Here is a 20,807-nt window from a genome sequence, read left to right on the forward strand (position 1 = left end):
CTTGAACTGTGTTCTGAGGTGGCAAAATGAAAGAGAAAAAAATCTTTTATGAGTCCCATTTATAAACGTCCACTGTGGGAGAGGACACTGCTCAGAGTGCTGAGACAATTTAGATTCCTTCTTACCTAGTCCTGTGCCCATGTTTCTAGGTCTGCTAAGTGGAAAGATGTAGCATCTGTAGGGATAGTATGAACGTGGAAGGGGAGTTTCAGGAGTGGCCTTCTAGGTCATACCTGTTCAAGGCATGGGGTTACCCATAATGGCAATCTGGGGAGTCTAGTACCTCCTGCAACTGAAACAAAGAATGGAGGTTGACTCTGGTTTCAGAAGGATGCAGGGAATGGGAATTAGAAGACCCAATTTGAAGGTTGCTTTCTTTTTTGAGGTGCCTGGGTGATTCGGTCAGTTAAGTGTCCGACTTTTGATTTGGGCTCAGGTCATGATCTCATGGTTCAAGAGTTCGAGCCCCATGTCAGGTTCTGCGCTGACAGCTTGGATCCTGCTTGGGATTATTTGTTTCCCTCTCTCTCTGCCCCTCCCCCACTTGCACCCACAGGCATGCAGGTACATGCTCGCACTCTCTCTCAAAATAAAATAAATAAACAAAAAAGAAGAAAGTTGCTTTCTTCTTCTCTTTTTAATGTTTATTTCTGAGAGAGAGAAAGAGAGACAGACAGAGTGTGAGTGGGGGAGGGGAAGAGAGCGATGGAGACACAGAATCTGAAGCAGGCTCTAGGCTCTGAGCTGTCAACACAGAGCCTGAAGCATGGCTTGAACTCAGGAACCTACCTGTGAGATCATGACCTGAGCTGAAGTCAGATGACTGACTGAGCCACCCAAGCACCCCAGTTTCTTTTTTAAGAAAGGAAAATAGTTTCGAATCAGGAAAATATTTACTGAATGGAATTATTAGACTGGGAAAAACCTCAAAGCAAATCCAATATTTCTTACAACTTTTTTAAACTCCTAACATGCAAATTGGAAAAGACAGACCTCTAAGTACAGTAACTCTTCTTAATTTTTCTCTTTATGAAATATGCGCTAACTTCAAAAGACAGAGCAACACTGTTTAAATAATTGCATGAGTTTTTAAAGGTAATAATTATTATCTGAGTTATCCAAAAATTATTGATTCGCTATTGTGTCAATTGGTATAAATGAAATATCAGCAAATCTTGTCATTCATCTTTTTTCTTAAAGGAAAGTTTTCTTTCAAAGCTGTTAAAAATTCAGAGAAACTCCTAAGGGCTGAGGGGATAAGGTCACTGTTCTCTTCCTCCTTCAGCAGAGTTTTTATTATTGTAGAGTGACTACTTATAGTATTTGCTCCTCTGAAACCTAAACACAAAATTCTATTCCATTAATTATTATCAAAATTATGAAGCAAACTCTGTGAAAGCAGGGACTATTATGTTCATGGTTGAAGCACTAAGGCCTAGAATAGTAACTGTCACATAGTACATATCAATAAATAATTGTTGTATTAATGAATGAATGAATGGGTTAATGAATGAATTTCCATATCAGTACCCCCATATATTCTTTTGACTTGCCAGTGAATATAAAAAATGTTCTCTCGATTACACTATAGATGTCAACTCTGATAAGGTTCTCTGACATTCTGTGGTCAATATTTACTATCTTAAATGGAGCTTAGTAGAATATTGGACCAAGTTTGGGCCTGGGCATGGATCCTTCCAACCAGCGCATATGATGATACCTCTCTGCATTTTTCGGTTTCCCCCAAGAGTGGTCCTTGAGTTTTTAAGATGTTTCTGAACATAGACCTCTCTGTGTTGCTCACCCTGGTCTTCTTCAGGAAAGCCCTATGTGCAGGAGGTCTTATGGTAAAAACTCTCTGAGTGACATATTGTATCACTTGCTTGTGTGGTCTGGATTTTGGAAGAGGTTGAATGTCTATGGTGGTTAGACTTTCTCACATACCACAGATGGAATATATGAAGCACTTAAAGAAGATGTACCTTCCTGTGGTAAACTGGGTTTCCAGGTTCACCACAGATGTTCCAAGTTGCCATGGCCTGGGTAAGCTAACTGGATATAGAGCAAGGCTAAAGGTGGGTTCTCCTGATGCCCAACTAGAGTAACTGTCCACCATGTGGACGAGCTCCCTTGAGGAAGACATGAGAGGGGTGATGATCCTTAGAATGTGTGTTCTTCAGAAAAACTAATGTTTAATTCTTAGTTTTAGGCATTGACTATAAAGATGTAAGGCAAAGATGGGTCAGAAGAGAGGTAAACAGGAACATTGGCTGCCCAACAGCGAGGTAGTTTCCAGGGACCATGAAAGCCACTACATAGAGCTAAAACTTCCTCTTCCTGAGTGATTAGAAAAGTAATTTGAGATATACTTAATTGCTGGGGAAAGGGGGTAGTAGAAGGATCTGGCTCCAATATAACATATTATTTGTCATCTTAAAGACCCCTTTGATGCACTAGAATGTAGTCTGGAAGCACCCCTTAAATGCTCTTTTTTCAGGACGATAGAAGGGTGAAATGAGATAATGCCACAGAAGGCCTCAGGGCACAAAAGACATCCAGTGAGTGGAATAGTATACGTCAAGAATTTTCTCCAGGAGCCTCTAATCATCACTTTTCCAAAATCGGTGCAAATAGCAGCACACTAAAAAAAGTAAATAACTTCTTAATATTATTTTGAAAATACGTGACTTCATAGACATCCTTAAAGGGTCCTGTGGACACCCTCTCCCGCCGCCCTGCCCAAGGTAGTGACTATCCTCTGAGAACCACTGTTGCAGGAAGAGGGTATGGGGTTTTGATCAGGGAGGGGCATATAAGATGGTTCTGGGATTGCTGGTGACACTATATTTCTTGTCCTGAGTGATAATTACACATCTGTATATTTTATAATCATTCATCATAGTGTGCATGTATCATTCATTATATATATAAAATACACAGACATATGATAAAGTAATCAACGATACTTAGGTTCAGGGTTTTCTGAATGTGGTAAATGAACTCATGAAGGCCTTGCAATCTCTCTGCTTAAAGCCCTGTTCTCAGGCCCTGAAGATGGCCATGTCACTCATACTTGCTCTTTAAGCTGACAGCTTTCCATGTTGCCCCAGTGAAGCCAAGGGCAATGGCTGTATCCCTCTCACCACCAGCAGGTGCACTGCCTAGCTTGTCTTCCGAGTTCATCTTCAACTCATAGAAAACAACATCTCTCATGTTCTTGTTGTTGAGCATTTGGAGTCAGCCTAGGTCTGTAGAATGCTTCCCCTATAAGCGTCCTCATGAAAAGTCTCAACCGAGTCTCACAATAAAACCACAACAAATATTAAATAAGAGATATGTGGTAGTGCTTTGTAAAGGGTAAATCATTATACTAATGCTCATGATTATATTTGTACAAGCATAAATTATGGTAGAAGATTACAATATCCATATCAGCTTTTAGAAAATACAAGATTCTAATTTTAAGAAATTTAGGGAAAAAATAGGTCCTTACCTAATGAATTGTTCCCCTTTTGTAGGTTGCCATTAATATCTTCAATACTATTAAACATAATCAAAGACATTATAGAGGTCATCAGACTTTCTCCATTAATTAAATTGGTGAGGCTTCTAGAAAGACCTATGGAAAAGAAAATATTTTGTTTCACTAAAGAAAATCATCAATATTAAAGATTAAACTTTTATTAGCAAGTAGAAGTATATTCTTATCTATAGATTTATATCACATACTTTTCCCATATACTTAAATAGACTTTAGTCATATTTGAAAACTCCCTTCAAGGAAATTTAATTATATATCAACTTTAAGTTAAGTCTAGACTTCCATAATTAGGAACCAAATTTATTGTGGTTGAGTATGGTTTATTTAACTAAGATAATAAGCTAGAGCTGTTATTGCTTGTTTTAAAGCCCAGATGAAAACATGAAGTTCATTATTTTTTTAATTTGGTGATTTAGTCAATATAAATACACATTATATATTTAAGGCAAGATAAGGAACAATGACAGAGGGATAAAGGAAATTCATAAGCCAAGCTTTATAACATGGTGCCTAAGCAAAGTATTCGTGCAGTTGTCAAGATAATCTCACTATGATTAGAAATTCTCTGACTTTTCCATACATTCCTGTCAAAGGTTTTAGAGATTAAGCTCTATGAAATGGAAAGCACCCTCATATTATGTACTCCTATCCTAACTTCCCTCCACTTGTGGTGATACTCCAAGTTTAGCGATCAATGATCATTTTTCTCTATTAAATATGCCTGTAGCGGCAAAACTGTTAACTTTGAGCATCTTTAATGACTTTCTAGATGTCTGTAGGAAGGAAATGTTATTTCATGACCCAACCATTCTATGATCACAACCTAACACACTAAGTGTGCTGTTGCAAGACAAGTCAAGTCAAGGCAGTGTGTTCTTGTGGAGGGGAAGTGCACTGATGGTCTAATTCTTCACCTCATTATGCATCCATGCCCTTTCCTGTAAAACTACAGTTTCTCTCCTCTAAGAGATCCAGTCTGTTCTGTTATGAGACTTGATGCAAGCAGAGGCTTGGGAAGGATTTTTGCTTCCTATCTCGGGTACCTCTGCCACCACCACTATAATGTCCCCTGGCTGTGCTACTGGAGGATTGTGAAAATATGTGGAAGAAAGGTAGATTTCTCCAAGGGTCCATCCTAGATCACTTAGCCCCTGGATGATCTTCCATCTGACTGTAGATTCATTAGTGAGCCCAGGCCGTATCATCACAACTGCCAGACTCACGAAAAATAACAAATGACTGTTGTTTGAAGCCACTGTGTTTTTTCTTACTCAGTTGTTGAAACTCAGAGTTGTTCTTAACTGAGAAAAAACTAACTGGTACTGTTATATAATTATTCCAACTTGGAAAATAGAACTATAACAAATTGTAAATATGTGAAAATACACAACTGACATGGGGGCATAAGAGTCAACAGACCATCGAAAGCTCAAGACGGTGTGAAGGTACTCATGCACTCATAAGCATAGGCAGATTTTGTAGGTGTGTGGGAGTAAAAGAAAACAAATACAAAAATCTTGCTTTGTCAACGCAGGCAAAAATGTTGCCAAGAGAAAAATACTTTATTTTTATTTTTTTAAAAACTACAAAGTGAGGAGAAAAACAATATTCCAAAAGTCACGGCAAGATGGCCAAAACATATGAGCATAACTTTGGAAGATAACCCAATAATTTACATTCAACAATGATAGGCCAGGCAATCACTGGATTACTAACTAGATTACAAGATTATAAAGTTGAAAGAAGTATGTAATGCTGTCAGGTAGCACAAAACTTCACTAAGTCCTGTGAGTGGAAAAGGGGCGGGCACTGACAGAGTCCCATAGAGGCAGGGCTGGGGGATAGACGCTGGGGCCTCCTCTCCTTTCTGTTTTTCTTTTTTAATTAAACCATTTTGTTTAATGTTTATTTATTCTTGAGAGAGAGACAGAAACAGAGCATGAGTGGGGGAGGGGGAGAAAAAGAGGGAGACACAGAATCCGAGGCAGGCTCCAGGCTCTGAACTGTCAGCACAGAGCCTGGCCAACTTTGAGATTATGACCTGAGCCGAAGTCTGACGCTTAACCGATCAAGCCACCCAGGCACCAAAACTCTTACCTCACAATCTTAATCTCTTTGATTTGAGAATTGGCTTTCCTTTATTCATTTAGGTAGATTGATGTGTTTCCTCTATTCTATTTCTACTTCCCTCCAGTAGCTTCTCCCCCTGTAATGGTCATAAAATGAGAAGTGCGTGTGTGTGTGTGTGTGTGTGTGCGTGCGTGCGTGTGTGTGTTACATCAACTTGGTAATTTATTTAAAAAATTTTTAATGTTTATTTATTTTTGAGAGAGAGAGACAGAGTGTGAGTGGGGGACGGGCAAAAAGGTAGATAAAGAGTCTGAGATACAGGGTTCCAGGCTCTGAGCTGTCAGCACAGAGCCTGACATGGGGCTGGAACTTGGGAACAGAGAGATCATGACTGAGGCCACAGTCTGAGGATTAACTGACTGAGCCACCCAGGCACCCTGACTTGGTACTTAATTTTAAATATAGATTTATTTCTCCTAAAATACTACACTCTGAAAACACTGTAAGATTAGTGACTTTACTGTTTTTGACTTTCTGCATTTTTTGGTCTTAATGGTGATGACTCCAAATTTTTTTGTTTTTTGTTTTTTTACAGACGGCATTATCCTAATTAAAGTATTTTCAAAGGAAAAGCAGTATTTGACAATAGAAATGTCATCACAATGTATATGCAAATTGTTCACCCTCAGAACTTTTGGTTTAAGGTAGAAGCATGTATAAAGTCAAGGATTCCAAATAATCCCCTGTCTTATTCCACAAGGGGATGAAAGATTTTAAAAATATATATACTAGGTAAGCCCATCACTAGCATTTCATTTTGTTCTAAGCATCAGCAACCTGAATCTCTATGCTTAATTCCCAATGCCCAGAACCTCATTTCATATAGTGAGAAGCTACAGTGAGCAAAAGATCTTAACACTAGACACATTAAATGCAGAATATGATATTTTAAGTGTAGAAAAAGAGGAAAACATATACTTACCAAGGTCTCTTATAGCAGCTGCAGTCAGCATGGGATCTGAACTCATGAGGATAGTTGCAAATAATAACCATGGAGTGGTTTTCAAAAGTAATTTATTCACAGATGCCAGATACCAAAGAATTAATGTATAATTCATTAAAAAGCCAGGAATTGTAATTAAAATTATCTGCAAAGAAATTTTATGTATAGAAAAATCAGATTGCCTTTTTATCCTATTTTGAAAAGCAGATTATCAGGATTATTAGAGATACAGAATCACACTGAATCCATCAAAGGGAAATTTTAAATTATCTTATTTAACAAATATGTGCTTGCAAGTCTGGAAATAAGAGGCAAATATTGCAATGAGATTCTTAGGACCTATGACACAGCACTTGTAAGAAATAGCATATAATTAAAAGGGAACTTTTAAATTTCTTGATAAGGTCATTGAATATAAATATGTATGTGTAAACGTATATGCATACACACCATATATACTCACACTTATATATACACATTTAACTATGCATAAAACTGAAACCTAGCCTATTAACAGAGAGAAAAAGAACACAAGTTTACAAAGAAGTTACAAAAGAGGAAAAGGAGGAGAAAATAAAATAGAAAGAATGTAGAGAATTGGCAGAGGACTATAGAAAGGATGGGAAGAAAAATTCTATTATTCTAGAACTGGAACCTGGCCTTCTGCCTTCCCACCATTGCCTTCTACTTTCTTTTATTCTATCAGTGGCAGCTATGTAGTAAGATTTCATTGCCAGATGGTCTTGGAAAAATGTGACTGTGCCTGAAGCTACCTATAAGAATTCAGAACTGCACCTCTGTGTTCATTGTAACATTATTTACAATAATGTGAACTTACACTATTTACAATACTTATTTGCAATAATAAGACATGGAAGCAACCTAAGTGTCTATCTGTAGATGAGTGGATAAAGAAAATGTATTATATATGCAATGGGATATTACTTAATCATAAAATAGAAGGAAATCTTGCTATTTGGGACAGCATAGATGAAACCTGAAGGCATTATGCTACATGAGATAAGTCAGATAGAAAAAGACAAATGTCATATGACCTAACTTATATGTGGAATCTTAAAACAACAACAACAACAACAACAACAACAACAACAACAAACCCTGAGCTCATTGATACAAAGAACAGATTGTCAATAGGCAGAAGTGAGGACTCAGGAGGTTGGGAAAAGAGATGAAGGGGGTCAAAAGGTACAATCTTCCAATTGTAAAATAAATAAGTCATGGGATTCAATGTACAGCATGGTGACTGTAGTGAATAATACTGTACTGTATATTTAAAAGTTGTTAAGAGAGTAGATCTTAAAATTATGATAAAAATTTTTTATAATACTGTGGTGATGGATGTTAACTAGATTTATTTTGGTGATCATTTCAATTTTTTTTTAATGTTTATTTATTTTTGAGAGACAGAGAGAGAGACAGAGCTCAAGAGGGGAAGGACCAGAGAGAGAGGGAGACACAGAATCTGAAGCAGGCTCCAGGCTCTGAGCTGTCAGCACAGAGCCCGATGTGGGGCTTGAACTCAAGAACCGTGAGATCATGACCTAAGCTGAAGTCAGACGCTTAACTGACTGAGCCACCCAGGCACCCCGGTGATCATTTCAAAATACAAGTATCAAATCATTATGTTGTATACCTGAAACCAATATAATGTTGTATGTCAATTATATCTCAACTAAAAAATTTTTAAAAATTATAAAAATTTTGTAATGATGTGGAAAAATGCTCTTACTACCAATATTAAATAAAAAAAGCAATATATATGTATATGTATAGAAAGTGTAGCTTATTTTAATAGTTTTGCTTCTAATGTAATTTAGGTAATGGCCTTATATTTCCAAAGCTGTTTTAATTACTTTGGAAGGAATGTATACCCTGCTTAAGATTTGGAGTATTTTTTCTTCAAGCTTTTTCCTTGATGGGGTTCAAATATCACATGATTAGGATAACATAATGGTTTGTGATTTAAAGTTATAGCTGTTTCTATGAGTATTCTCTGTTTTTGTTCATGTGAGTAAGAGAAGTTTTAGAAGGTGGGTATTTTAAAAAAGACTTTTATCAAAAATAATTAAAAAACTGGACCAAATGTTTTCATAATAGCTCTCTAATAGCATCTCAGAGTTAAAATTATAACTGGCATTAAGCCCTGCAAATCAGATTCTCAGAATTACTTTTTTTTCCTCTGTAATTTTTTTTTCCTGACCCCTCAATATGCTGGCCAGTCACTAAGATATGGTTTATTCACTAAAATATAAAGCTAAATTTACTTCTCCCACACTTCGTACTTTTTCCTTGTCTTCTTTGTTTTATAATTTAGAGCAAAATTTTAAAAATTCGGAGCATAGATAACATATAGTAGTTCATGAGTGAATGATATTATTGGAAAGGATTACTTCTTACCTGCCAAAATAACTTTTGGAGCATGTAAACATCCATGTCGAATGCAACGTTAAAGATAATTATTGGTGTAAATATATTGAAAAATAATTTTGGACTCATCCATTGTATGGCATCTGTGTATCTTTGCACCTAATAATATAAAAATACATCATTTCTCACTTATCCATCCTCCTATTAGCATACAACACATGCTAATGGAGTTAGCATCTCCTATTAGAGAGAGCAATAGAGATTCCTCTCTCTAGCAAAAGAGAAAAAGATATATCACAATGTAATAGGTGCTAAAGTCTTAACTCTACTGCATTTTCATAATTTTCCATCAGATTATTACCAGTAACAGAGGAACGTTAATGCACATCCCCATGCCCATTTTATTTTTTAAATAGCGGCTATAGAAAGTACATTGATATGGGTACAAAAGAATGTGTAGGAGATTTTCAGGCATACAAGAGGAAGACAGGTTTCAGGTAGATGGATTATCATGCACGATGTGTACAAATGAATAAACAATCATATCGCATTTCAGAAACTACAAATAATTAACCATGGCTTATATGGAAAATGTGCATGGAAGAATAGTAGGAATAAAAACTCAGAAGTTATGCTGTTAATGAAATGATTAATTAATGGTGTTTGTCATAAAATATTTAGTTGATAAATCCTCTTATGGGCATCCACTCAACATTTGTTTATTAAGGAAACACTGATTACTTGCTGTGTGAGGTGATATCTTTCCCTTTGGGAGATGATTCTGCCTGGGTCTCTCATGTTTCCCCATATCTTATGAGTGGAGGCATTGATTGCTTTTCTTCCAGACTATCTTTCAAAAATATTTGTATGGCTAACAGCTTTGGAAGAGAGAGCCAAGTGTCTCCTTCTAGAGAAAAGAATTGGTTTACTATATTGTACAGTGCAATAAAGATAGTGTCTCTCTCTAGGGCAAGAGGTAGGATGAGCTTACTGCCCATCACAAAATATCCAAGTTCTTTAAACTAAGGTTTCTTCTCTTACAATGCAATCCATTGTGTATGTGGGTTTCACTGGACCCTCTTGGCTTCTCCCTGCGGCTCCCGGGGCTCATGGAACAAGCCCAAGAAGATGCTGATAGTCCGGTTTCTGCTATTACTGTCAGTACTAAAGTCCTTTGTCTCGGGCCCAGAAGTCCCTTGTCTTTTGCCACGACCATGAAACTGTGACAGGCTAACTTATTACTTGCAGGCAGAGTAAAATCTTAGGCCCTTCACAGTTCTTGACTTATGTTCTCTTCTTCTAAAAGGTTACTGATAAATATAAAAGTTTATAGAAGTACTTAATATTGCATATAAGTCAAAATCGTACGGTTACATAACATGTTCATAGCAATAATGTGTTCATAACAAATGAAGTAAGGATACTTCTGGCTCTTATATGAATACATGTTTTCCATAATGTTTGTTAATATCACATGTCCTGCTTGTTTGTTCTCATTCATGTTCTGATTGACTAGAGCAGGTGATGGAAAATTATGGCCCTGGGCCAAATCCGACTCAATGCCTGTTTTTGTAAAGTCTTACTGGAGCACAGCCATGCCACTTCTTACATATTGTCTACAGTTGCTTTCGAATTATAATGGCAGAGTTGAGTAATTGTGACAGAGCTCATATGGCCTGTATAATCTAAAATATTTACTAGATGGTCTTCTATAGAAAAAGTTTGCTGCCAACCCCGAGGCTAGAGAACTATTTAATGTGTCAATAATGCATTCTACGTCCCTTATTGTAAGATAGTCTCTCTCCTCTACCTGATTCCAGTTCTCAACTTTTTGTAACACTGCAGCTGCCATGACTATATCTACAGTTTGCCTTCCTCCTTACTTCCAACTCCAGGTAAGTGGTCCAACATCTGTTTCTTGAAATCTTGTAAGCCATACACACTTAAAGACTACCTCTATTGTAATAGGAATCTTGTAAAATATTCCTAACTAAAGCAATAGATTGGTTCAATGTCAGAATTATCTTGCTACAAGAGACCTGTACTAGCAGCTTAATCTCTCTGGACTTCTTCTTCTTCTTCCTCTTCTTCTTCTTTTTTAAAAATTTTTTTAATGTTTTTATTTATTTTTGAGAGAGAGAGAGACAGAGACAGAGACAGAGACAGGGCATGAGCAGGGGAGGGGCAGAAAGAGAGGGAGACAGAATCGAAAGCAGGCTCCAGGCTCTGAGCTGTCAGCACAGAGCCCAACACAGAGCTCGAACCCACAAGTCACAAGATTTGTAACCTGAGCCAAAGTCGGACACTTAACCAACTGAGCCACCCAGGCACCCCCTCTCTGCTCTTCTATCTTATGTACCAATTCTTGTCTAAACTTTTGAATTCTGCTTAAACTCTCATTAGCTGCTCACACTCTCAGTAGCTGTATGTGTACTCATTCTCTGAGCTGTCCACCCCCTTCCAGACCATGGCTCTGTTTTGACTGTGTTTAGCTGGATCTCAGCTCTTCCATGCCTGGTTCCTTTTTTCACATATCTGATCTGATAGTATCCATATCACAAGCACCTATCAACTGGCAGAACAGTGAATTGGCAAGTATTTTTTACAAATTTCCTTAAAATTCCATCTTTGAATTTGTATGAATCTGAGGCATAACATAAAATATTTACTATACACACCTTGTCAGATGTAAAACTTAATATTTCAAAACTGCATCCAATTAAAAATAATATCACAGGGAGAGGAATTGGAAAGTCTTTTAAGTGCAGGTTCAAAAATGCTGCAGAAAAATACATTTTTACTGAAAGGCAATGAAATATGACACTTACAGAACTTTAATTTGATATACTTTCTTAATGCTGAGGACAATGAAATACTGTTCCACTTTTTACTTATTTAATTCCAGTAATTAAAACCCTCTCTCATACTTAAGCACACTGAATCAGTGTAATTGCTAATCTGCTGGATTCTGTATTTACCTCTTGTATGAAATATCTCATTTCCTTAGAATCTTTAGTAAATATTGCTAGCAATCACTGGCTCTTGGGTTATTACTAAATACTTATAGCAATTTTTTTTACATGTTATAAATCAGATATTAGTTTCTTCAGCAATCCTGCAGCAAGAGGTTAATAAATAAAGTTTAATGAAATCTCCTGGATGATTTTCAAAATAACAATGAGGAACTAGGTATAATAATTTGCCCAATGAGAAAAACTAGCTTCCTATTACTGGTTATCTACTATGCATTAGGCAGCCTATAATGAATTTCCATCAAAGTACAATAAAGAATATCATCGCATTTCCTTCAGCTTAATGTTTTCTTTTTTCCACTGTTTTGTAATATAATTTCTAATCAGTCAAAGAATGCAAAAAAAAAAAAAAAAGAAATCTTTTGATTTCTATAGTATTCTTTTCTTCTCATAAGGGCTAGACATAATTTATCATTTGAACAAAACCTGTGGGACACCCTACCAAGTGCTTAAAAAGTAACTGACACATTCAGAAGACCCAAAAATTCTTTGTTCAAGTGAACAAAGCAGTACACGACTAGCTTTAATATGTGAATAGTTTATGATAAAGCAGATAACAAGAAAAATACACCAACCCTTGAGTTTTTGATTATCTGCTTCAATTCTTTCAATCATTTAAATCTAACCATGACCTACCAAGTAAAAAGACATGAATACTTTGAACCCAAAGAGGATGAAGACAATGAATCAGACTCTGCATGTCTCTTCTCAGGGACAGATTATCATTGGATTCATTTGGTTGGTAATCTTGGGTTAAAAGTATAAATTTAGGAACAAAATTCTAATATTCTATTACTGCTACTGTCCTCAATTCTATATGGCGACATTTACAAGATATATCCATAGAACAAACTCAAAGAAATAGTTACACCTACCTCCAACTGTGCAGATCAAAGACAGTATTAGAATGATTTCAGGGAGATCTTCAGAACTAGTCATAAATGTAATTCTGAGAAAACCCAACCATGTGCTGGAAACCGTTTTGGTAAGAAAAGTGATATTAGACACACTGGAATTCAAATCCATTTTGTTGTTTCTCACAAACCATCTGATTTCAGCTCTTATGACTTGGCAAAGCCTTCACAGGATCATAGGATTGTACAATTGGCCTTCTTGGTTTTTCTTAGGAAAAAAAAAAGAGGAAGAAGAAGAAGAAAGAAGCTCAGATTTCTCCTTAATTATTTCTAGTGATATCTTAGGGTCCACCAAATTTAAGAAAGCTTTCCCTTTCTATGATGCTTTCATTTTAAAGATGATAGAAAAGGTACAACTCCAAGTGATAGAGACTAGCCAGTGTCATCCTGTGTTCACTCCAAATGCAAAGCACTATTCAGCTGTTATTCACCCTGAATCTACCCAACTGACTAAAAGCGGTTTTCATCTAATCAGTCAATGGGACTACCAAATGGTGCAGGTTACTTAGTTCTGGGTATGGACAACTGAGGGGTTTACCCTCAACTTATCTGAGCCTCTGGAAGCATGTCCTGGCAGCTATTCCAAAGTGGGAAGTGGGATGGGGTCAGAATATTCTGATCTCTGGAGAACTTAAGATGGCAGAGAAGTAGGGGGGACCCCAGGCTTTCCTTTTTTCTCAAACACAGCTGTATTGAGATCAGATCACTTTGAAAACCAAGGAAATAGATCTTCAGAGTGACAGAAGGATGTCCACAGTTGAGAGGGAAACAGCTTGGCAGGTGTGAGGTGCATGAAAGTGAATTGGGGAAGAGAAAAACGATGGTGCCTTGGAGGGGATGAAACCCTTTCTATGGAAAGACAAAAGGGAGAGAAAGAGAGAGGGGTTAAGAAAGTGCTGCACTGAGTTCATACAGAATGAAAACCTCTCTGGACCATGGCCTGGGGGAGTGAGAAGTACTGACTGTCCCAGTTTTTGTTTTTGTTTGTTTTTTGTGTTTTTTTTTTGCAAACAATGTTTGGAGCTCAAACTCTAAGATTTTGGAGTTGTGCAACTTTCTCCAGACTGGAGCTGTGGCTCTCACTCCTGGGGAGGAGGGAGCTGGCCCCGGGGTGCATACTGTGGTGCAGTGATCTATGGGTCACACTGGGAATACTTTTGGAAGAGGATTTATTGCCACCTAAAGACAAAAGGCCCTACAGGTGCCAGCAAAAGGCCTTTCATTGCTGGGGGACAGAGGTGCACCCAGAGGGAATGTAGCCTTTGCTGCTTTTAGTGGTGCTACACCATAGATGCCATACACTGCAGGCGTGGGACTGTTTCTCAGGGACAGAGGACTTCACTTAGTGTGGAGAGGCTCTACTCTGGAGGAGAGGAGCAGATCCACGTGGTACCAGGTCCTTTAGGACCTTGGGTTTTGAATCCCAGCCACGCACCAAAGATAAAACTCAGGAGAGCTGTGGTGCAGGGAGAGTTGACTGTCCTCATTATTCTGTGAGAGCTGCCTGAATGGTGGGTGTGTGAGCTTCCTGGTCTGGGGCTGAGAGATTGGGGTGGCACCATTCCTCCCCCAACACCAACACAATGGGACTTCAGAGAGCAACAGCAGTGTCCAGTGGAGGCAGGACCGCTGACACCAAACCCTACCCTACGTTCCTGGCAACTGCTTATTTACTGGGGCAAGACTGACTCTAAGCCAAAGCAGTGGACCTCTCCTCCAGAAGACCAGCACAGCCAACATCCCCAATGCACCAAGTGCACTGGAAATCCAGGGCATCAAAATGACACCTACAGGCTTTTTTTGTTTCTTTCTTCTTCTTTTTTCTTTTGGAATCAGGCTCATAGTTCCTTTCTGTTTGTTTTGTTTTGTTTTGTTTCATTTCCTTTTCTCTTTTTTTGGATCAGGCTTTTTTTTTTCTTTTCTTTTTCCTTATTTTTTTTATTTTCTTATTTTTTCCCTCCTTTGTTTTTCTTTGGAAACAGCCTTATAGTCTTTTTATTCTCTGTTTGGTTTTTGTTTCCTTTTCTTTACTCTTTTTTTTTTTTTTTGATCAGGTTCCCCTCCCCTCCACTTTTTCCAGGGTTACTTCAACAAACAAATCAAAGCACACCTAATTAAAGGTCCAAACACACAACCATTTCAAGCAAGAAGGAGTTCTGCAGAGGACTGACAAGAGGGAAAAAACAGCCAAAATACAATAGCACAATGCACATAGCATACACCAGAAACACTTCTTGAAGTTTCAGGCCTTGGACAGAGTATAAGCCCTTTTTAATATAGCAGTATTCTCAGGTGTAGGACACAATGAGCTTTTAAAACATGGAAAAGACAGAAACTTAGCCAAAATGATAAGACAGAAGAATTCTCCCCAAAAGAAAGGTCAAGAAGTGGGGTGCCTGTGTGACTCAGCCAGTTGGGTATCTGACTCTTGATTTTGGCTCAGGTCATGATCTCATAGTTTATGACTTGGAGCCCTGCATTGGGATCTACCCTGATGACAGCATAGAGCCTGCTTGGGATTATCTGTCTCCCTCTCTGTCTGCTCCTCCCCCACTAGTGTTCACTCTCTCTCTCTGTCTCTGTCTCTCTCTGCAAAAAGTAAAAATAAAAAAGAAAGAAAGGTCAAGAAGAAATCACAGACAGGGACTTGATCAAAACAGATATTAGCAATTTATCTGAAAATGATTTAGAACAACATTCATAAGACTACTAGCTGGACTTGAAAAAAGCATAGAAGACACCAGAGAAACACTTATTGCAGAGATCAAAGACTTACAAACTCATCAAGATGAAATAAAAAATACTATTACTGAGATGCAAAACAAACTGGATACGGGGCAACAAGGATTGAAAAAGCAGAGGAGAGAATAGGTAAAAGAGAAGATAAAATTATGGAAAATATTAAGCTGAAAAAAAAGAGGGAAAGGAAATTATTATATCAGAGAACTAAGTGATTCCATGAAATAAAACAATATCTGTATCATAGGAGTCCCAGAAGAAGAACAAGAAAAAGGAGCAGAAGGTTTATTTGAACCAATTATAGCTGAGAACTTCCCTAATCTGGGGAAGGAAACATACATACAAGTCCAAGAAGCACTCTCCCCAAAACCAACAAAAACAGCTCAATACCATAACATATCATAGTGAAACTTGCAAAATACAAAGATAAAGAGAATTCTGAAAGCTGCTAGGGACAAAAGGTTCTTAACCTTACAAGGGTAGACACATAAGGTTAGCAGCAAACCTGTCCACTGAAATTTGGGAGACCAGAGAGGAGTGGCAGGAAATTTTCAATGTGTTGAATGGGAAAAATATGCAGCCAAAAATTCTTTATCTAGCAATGCAGTCATTCAGAATAGAAGGAGAAATAAAGAGTTTCCCAGACAAACAAAAACTGGAGGAGTTCATGACCACTAAACCACTAAAATAAGAAATTTTCTGGGAGACTCTGAGTGTAAAGGAAAAAAAAAACCCAAAAAACAAAGACCAAGGCAACAAAAACTACAAAGGATCAGACAACATCACCAGAAACATCAACTCTACAGGTAACACAATGGCAATAAATTCATATTGTTCAATAACCACTCTGAATGTAAATGAATTAAATGCTCCAATCAAAAGACATAGGGTATCAGAGTGGATAAAAAAACAAGATCTATTTATGTTCTGTCTACAAGAGACTCATTTTAGACCTAAAGACAACTGTAGGTTGAAAATGAGGGGATGGAGGGCAAACTATCATGCTCTTGGAGGTCAAAAGAAAGCTGGAGTAGCCATATGCATATCAGACAAACTAGATTTTAAAAGAAAGACTTTAATAAGAGATGAGGAAGGGCATTATGTCATAATTAGAGAGCCTATCCATTAAAAAGACCTAACAATTGTAAATATTTATGGCCCTAACTTGAAGAACCCAAATATATGAATCAATTAATTAATAACAAACATAAAGAAACTCAGTGATAATAATACCATAATAGTAAGAGACTTTATTTTACTTTTTTATTTTATTTTATTTTATTTTATTTTTTTTTAATTTTTTTTTCAACGTTTATTTATTTTTGGGACAGAGAGAGACAGAGCATGAACGGGGGAGGGGCAGAGAGAGAGGGAGACACAGAATCGGAAACAGGCTCCAGGCTCTGAGCCATCAGCCCAGAGCCCCACGCGGGGCTCGAACTCCTGGACCGCGAGATCGTGACCTGGCTGAAGTTGGACGCTTAACCGACTGCGCCACCCAGGCGCCCCTTTATTTTACTTTTTAAAAAAGTTTATTGACTTATTTTGAGAGAGAGAAAGAGAGCACAACCAGGGGCAGGGAGAGAGGGAGACAGAGAGAATCTCAAGCAGGCTCTGCACTGTCAGCTCGGAGCCCTACACTGGGCTCAAAGTCATAAACTGTGAGATCATGACCTGAGCTGAAACCACAAATTGGACACAACTGACTGAGCCACCAGGTGCCTCTGGTAGGAGATTTAAATGCTCCACTTACAGCAATGGAAAGATCATGTAAGCAGAAAGTCAACAAGGAAACAATGGCTTTGAATGACACACTGGACCAGATGGACTTAACATATCTATTCAGAACATTTCATCCTAAAGCAGTGGAATACACATTCTTCTCGAGTACACATGGAACATTCTCCAGAATAGATCACATACCGGTTCACAAATCATCCCCAAACAAGTACAAAAAAATCACGATCATACCATGTATATTTTCAGATCACAATGCTATGAAACTTGAAATGAACCAGGAGAAAAAATGTGGAAAACCCTCCAATACATGGAGATTAAAGAACATCCTACTAAAGAATGAATAGGTTAACCAGGAAACTGTAGAAGAAATTTAAAAATACATGGAAGCAAATGAAAATGAAAACACGACAGTCTGAACCCTTTGGGAGGCAGAAAAATCAGTCCTGAGAGGAAAATACATTGCAATTCAGGCCTATCTCAAGAGCAAGAAAGATAGAAAGGTCCCAAATACACAACCTAATCTTATACCTAAAGGAGCTAGAAAATGAACAGCAAATAAAGCCCAAAACCAGCAGAAGGGAAATAATAACGATTAGAGCAGAAATAAACGATATAGAATAATAATTAAAAAAACCAGTAGAACAGATCAATGAAACTAAGAACTGTTTCTTGAAAGAATAAACAAAATTGATAACCCCCTAGCCAGACTTCTCAAAAAAAAAAAAAAAGAGAGAGAGAGAGAGAGAGAGGACTCAAATAGATAAAATCATGAATGAAAGAGGAGAAATCACAACCAACACCACAGAAATACAATTATAACAGAATATTGTAAAACCTTGGTTTGCGAGCAGAATTCATTCTGGAAATATGTTTGTAATCCAAAGCACTTGTATATCAAAGCGAATTTCCCCATAATAAATTATGGAAACTCAGATTTCATTCCACAATCCAAAAATATTCATATAAAAATGGTTAAAATACTGTAATACAAAATAATAAAAAAATAAAAATAGAAAGACAAATAAATTAACCTGCACTTACCTTTGAAAACCTTCGTGGCTGGTGTGAGAGACAAGAGAGAGGAGGGATGGTGTATAGGACGACTTTCAGTATCACTAAAGGAATCACTGCTATCTACTGGCTCAATGGAATCTTTTTCTTTTTGTGCAACTTTAACAAGAAACCTATCCAATAACACTTGTTTTTGCCTTCTTTTAACAATTTCGTGGAAATGTGATACTGCATTGTTGTTAAACAGATTCATTGCTCACACTGCTACAGCCTTATTTGGGTGATGCTTTTCTCCAAAATTTTGCACTGTCTCCCATATTTTATACATCTTCCTAATCTCATTTGAAGTGAGGGGATTCCTCTGCCTTTTTCTCCTTCTCCTCTTGTAGGCACGATGCAGACGTAGACTTCTTATAAAATCTTGCAATTAGGGCCACTTGCATACCTCATTCATACTTCTCAACAATTCCCTCCTTAACTTCCACTGTAATCATCTCCTTCTTCTTACTGCCTTTCTTGTCAACATTTTTCTGCATGGGGGCCATTGTATATGCTCGCACAAATGTTGACTACAGTACAGTATTAACAAATTCTTGTTATATACTGTATTTAATGCAGTTGGCAATAAGGCAGCAGACAAAAAGGTATATATCTGCGGGCAACCTGACCTAAAATGAGGCAAAGCATTCCTAAGCTTAACTTGTATGGAAAAGCAAAGGACTGTCCATAGGTGCTTTGAAGTAACAAAAAATACACCAGTGCCAGTTGTGGGCACCTTCCAATATTCTGAAAAAACACTGACTGCTGCCAAACACCACGGCCTGATACCAAGCCTCTGAGCATAGGAGACGATCCACAATCCCGCAGAGAAAGAGAGAAAAGAAACATTGGTTCAGCTGTTATCATGTGATGTTCAGCATCACACACTATTTATATTGCAAGACATTGCTTTTTTAACAAGTTAAAATTTATTAGAAATATTTGCTCATCTTGTGGAACACTCACAGAACAAGTTACTTGCAATCCAAGGTTTTACTGTACTATGAAAAATTATATGCCAACAAACTGGATAATCTGCAAGAAATGGACAAATTCCTAGAAACTCACACACTACCGAAACTGAAACAGGAAGAAATAGAAAATTTGAACAGACCCATAACCAACAAAGAAATTGAATCAGTTATCAAAAAATCTCCCAACAAATAAGAGCCCTGGGCCAGATGGTTTCCATGGGGGAATTCTACCAGACACTTAAAGAAGAATTAATACCTATTCTTCTCAAACTGTTCCAAAAGGTAGAAATGTAAGGAAAGCTTCCAAACACGTTTTATGAAGCCAGAAATACCTAGATTTCAAAACCAGACAGAGACCCCACTAAAAAGAAGAATTACAGGTCAATATCCCTGATGAACCTGGATGCAAAAATTCTCAACAAGATACTAACAAATCGAATTCAATAGTACACTAAAATAATTATTCACCATGATCAAGTGGGATTTATTCCTGGGCTGCAGGGCTTGTTCAGTATATACAAACCAATGAACATGATACACCACATTAATAAAAGAAAGGAGCATTTGACAAAATACAGCTTCCTTTCTTTATAAAAACCTTAAAGAAAGTAGGGATAGAAGGAACATACCTCAACATCATAAAGGCCATATATGAAATACCCACAGCTAATCTCATCCTCAATGAGGAAAACCTGAGAGCTTTCCTACTAAAGTCAGGAGCACGACAGGGATGTTCACTCTCACCACTGTTGTTCAACATAGTACTAGAAGTCCTAGCCTCAGTGATCAGACAAAAAGAAATAAAACATCCAAATTAGTAATGGAGAAGTCAAACTTTTACTCTTCACAGATGACATGATACTATACTTGGAAAACCCAAAAGACTCCATCAAAAAATGGCTACAACTGATATGTGAATTTGACAAAAATCACAGGATATAAAATCAATGTACAGAAACCAATTGCATTTCTATACACCAACAATGAAGAATCAGAAAGAGAAATCAAGGAATCAATCTCTTTTACAATTACACCAAAAACTGTAAGATATCAAGGAATAAACCTAACCAAAGAGGTAAAATATCTGTACACTGAAAATTATAGAACATGCATGAAAGAAATTGAAGAGGACACACACACAAATGGAAAAACATTCCATGCTCATGGATTGGAAGAACAAATATTGTTAAAATATCAATACTATCCAAAGCAATCTACATATTCAATACAATTCCTATCAAAATAACACCAGCACTCTTTACAGAGCTAGAGAAAACAATTCTAAAATTTGTATGGAAGCAGGAAAGACCCCAAATAGGAAAAGCAATCTTGAAAAAGAAAACCAGAGCTAGAGGC

General features: G+C 37.3%; 1 protein-coding gene across 2 annotated transcripts in view; it reads right to left on the reverse strand.

Moving 5' to 3' along the window:
- SLC9C1 (solute carrier family 9 member C1) overlaps positions 1 to 20,807 on the reverse strand; it is a 109,015-nt gene that overhangs the window by 77,153 nt on the left and 11,055 nt on the right. The window contains exons 2-6 of one of the 2 annotated variants that reach the window (XM_043594166.1): positions 12,910 to 13,156; positions 11,681 to 11,781; positions 9,033 to 9,161; positions 6,594 to 6,759; positions 3,494 to 3,619 (exon numbers count right to left, since the gene is read on the reverse strand). In XM_043594166.1, coding sequence (XP_043450101.1) covers positions 3,494 to 3,619; positions 6,594 to 6,759; positions 9,033 to 9,161; positions 11,681 to 11,781; positions 12,910 to 13,060 — 673 coding nt within the window. In that variant the 5' untranslated portion in view covers positions 13,061 to 13,156. Of the gene's footprint in view, positions 1 to 3,493; positions 3,620 to 6,593; positions 6,760 to 9,032; positions 9,162 to 11,680; positions 11,782 to 12,909; positions 13,157 to 20,807 lie in introns of those variants that run through there. The other variant, XM_043594167.1, reaches the window with a different exon arrangement.

Source organism: Prionailurus bengalensis, chromosome C2, assembly GCF_016509475.1.
Source record: "Prionailurus bengalensis isolate Pbe53 chromosome C2, Fcat_Pben_1.1_paternal_pri, whole genome shotgun sequence".
Lineage (NCBI taxonomy): Eukaryota > Metazoa > Chordata > Mammalia > Carnivora > Felidae > Prionailurus > Prionailurus bengalensis.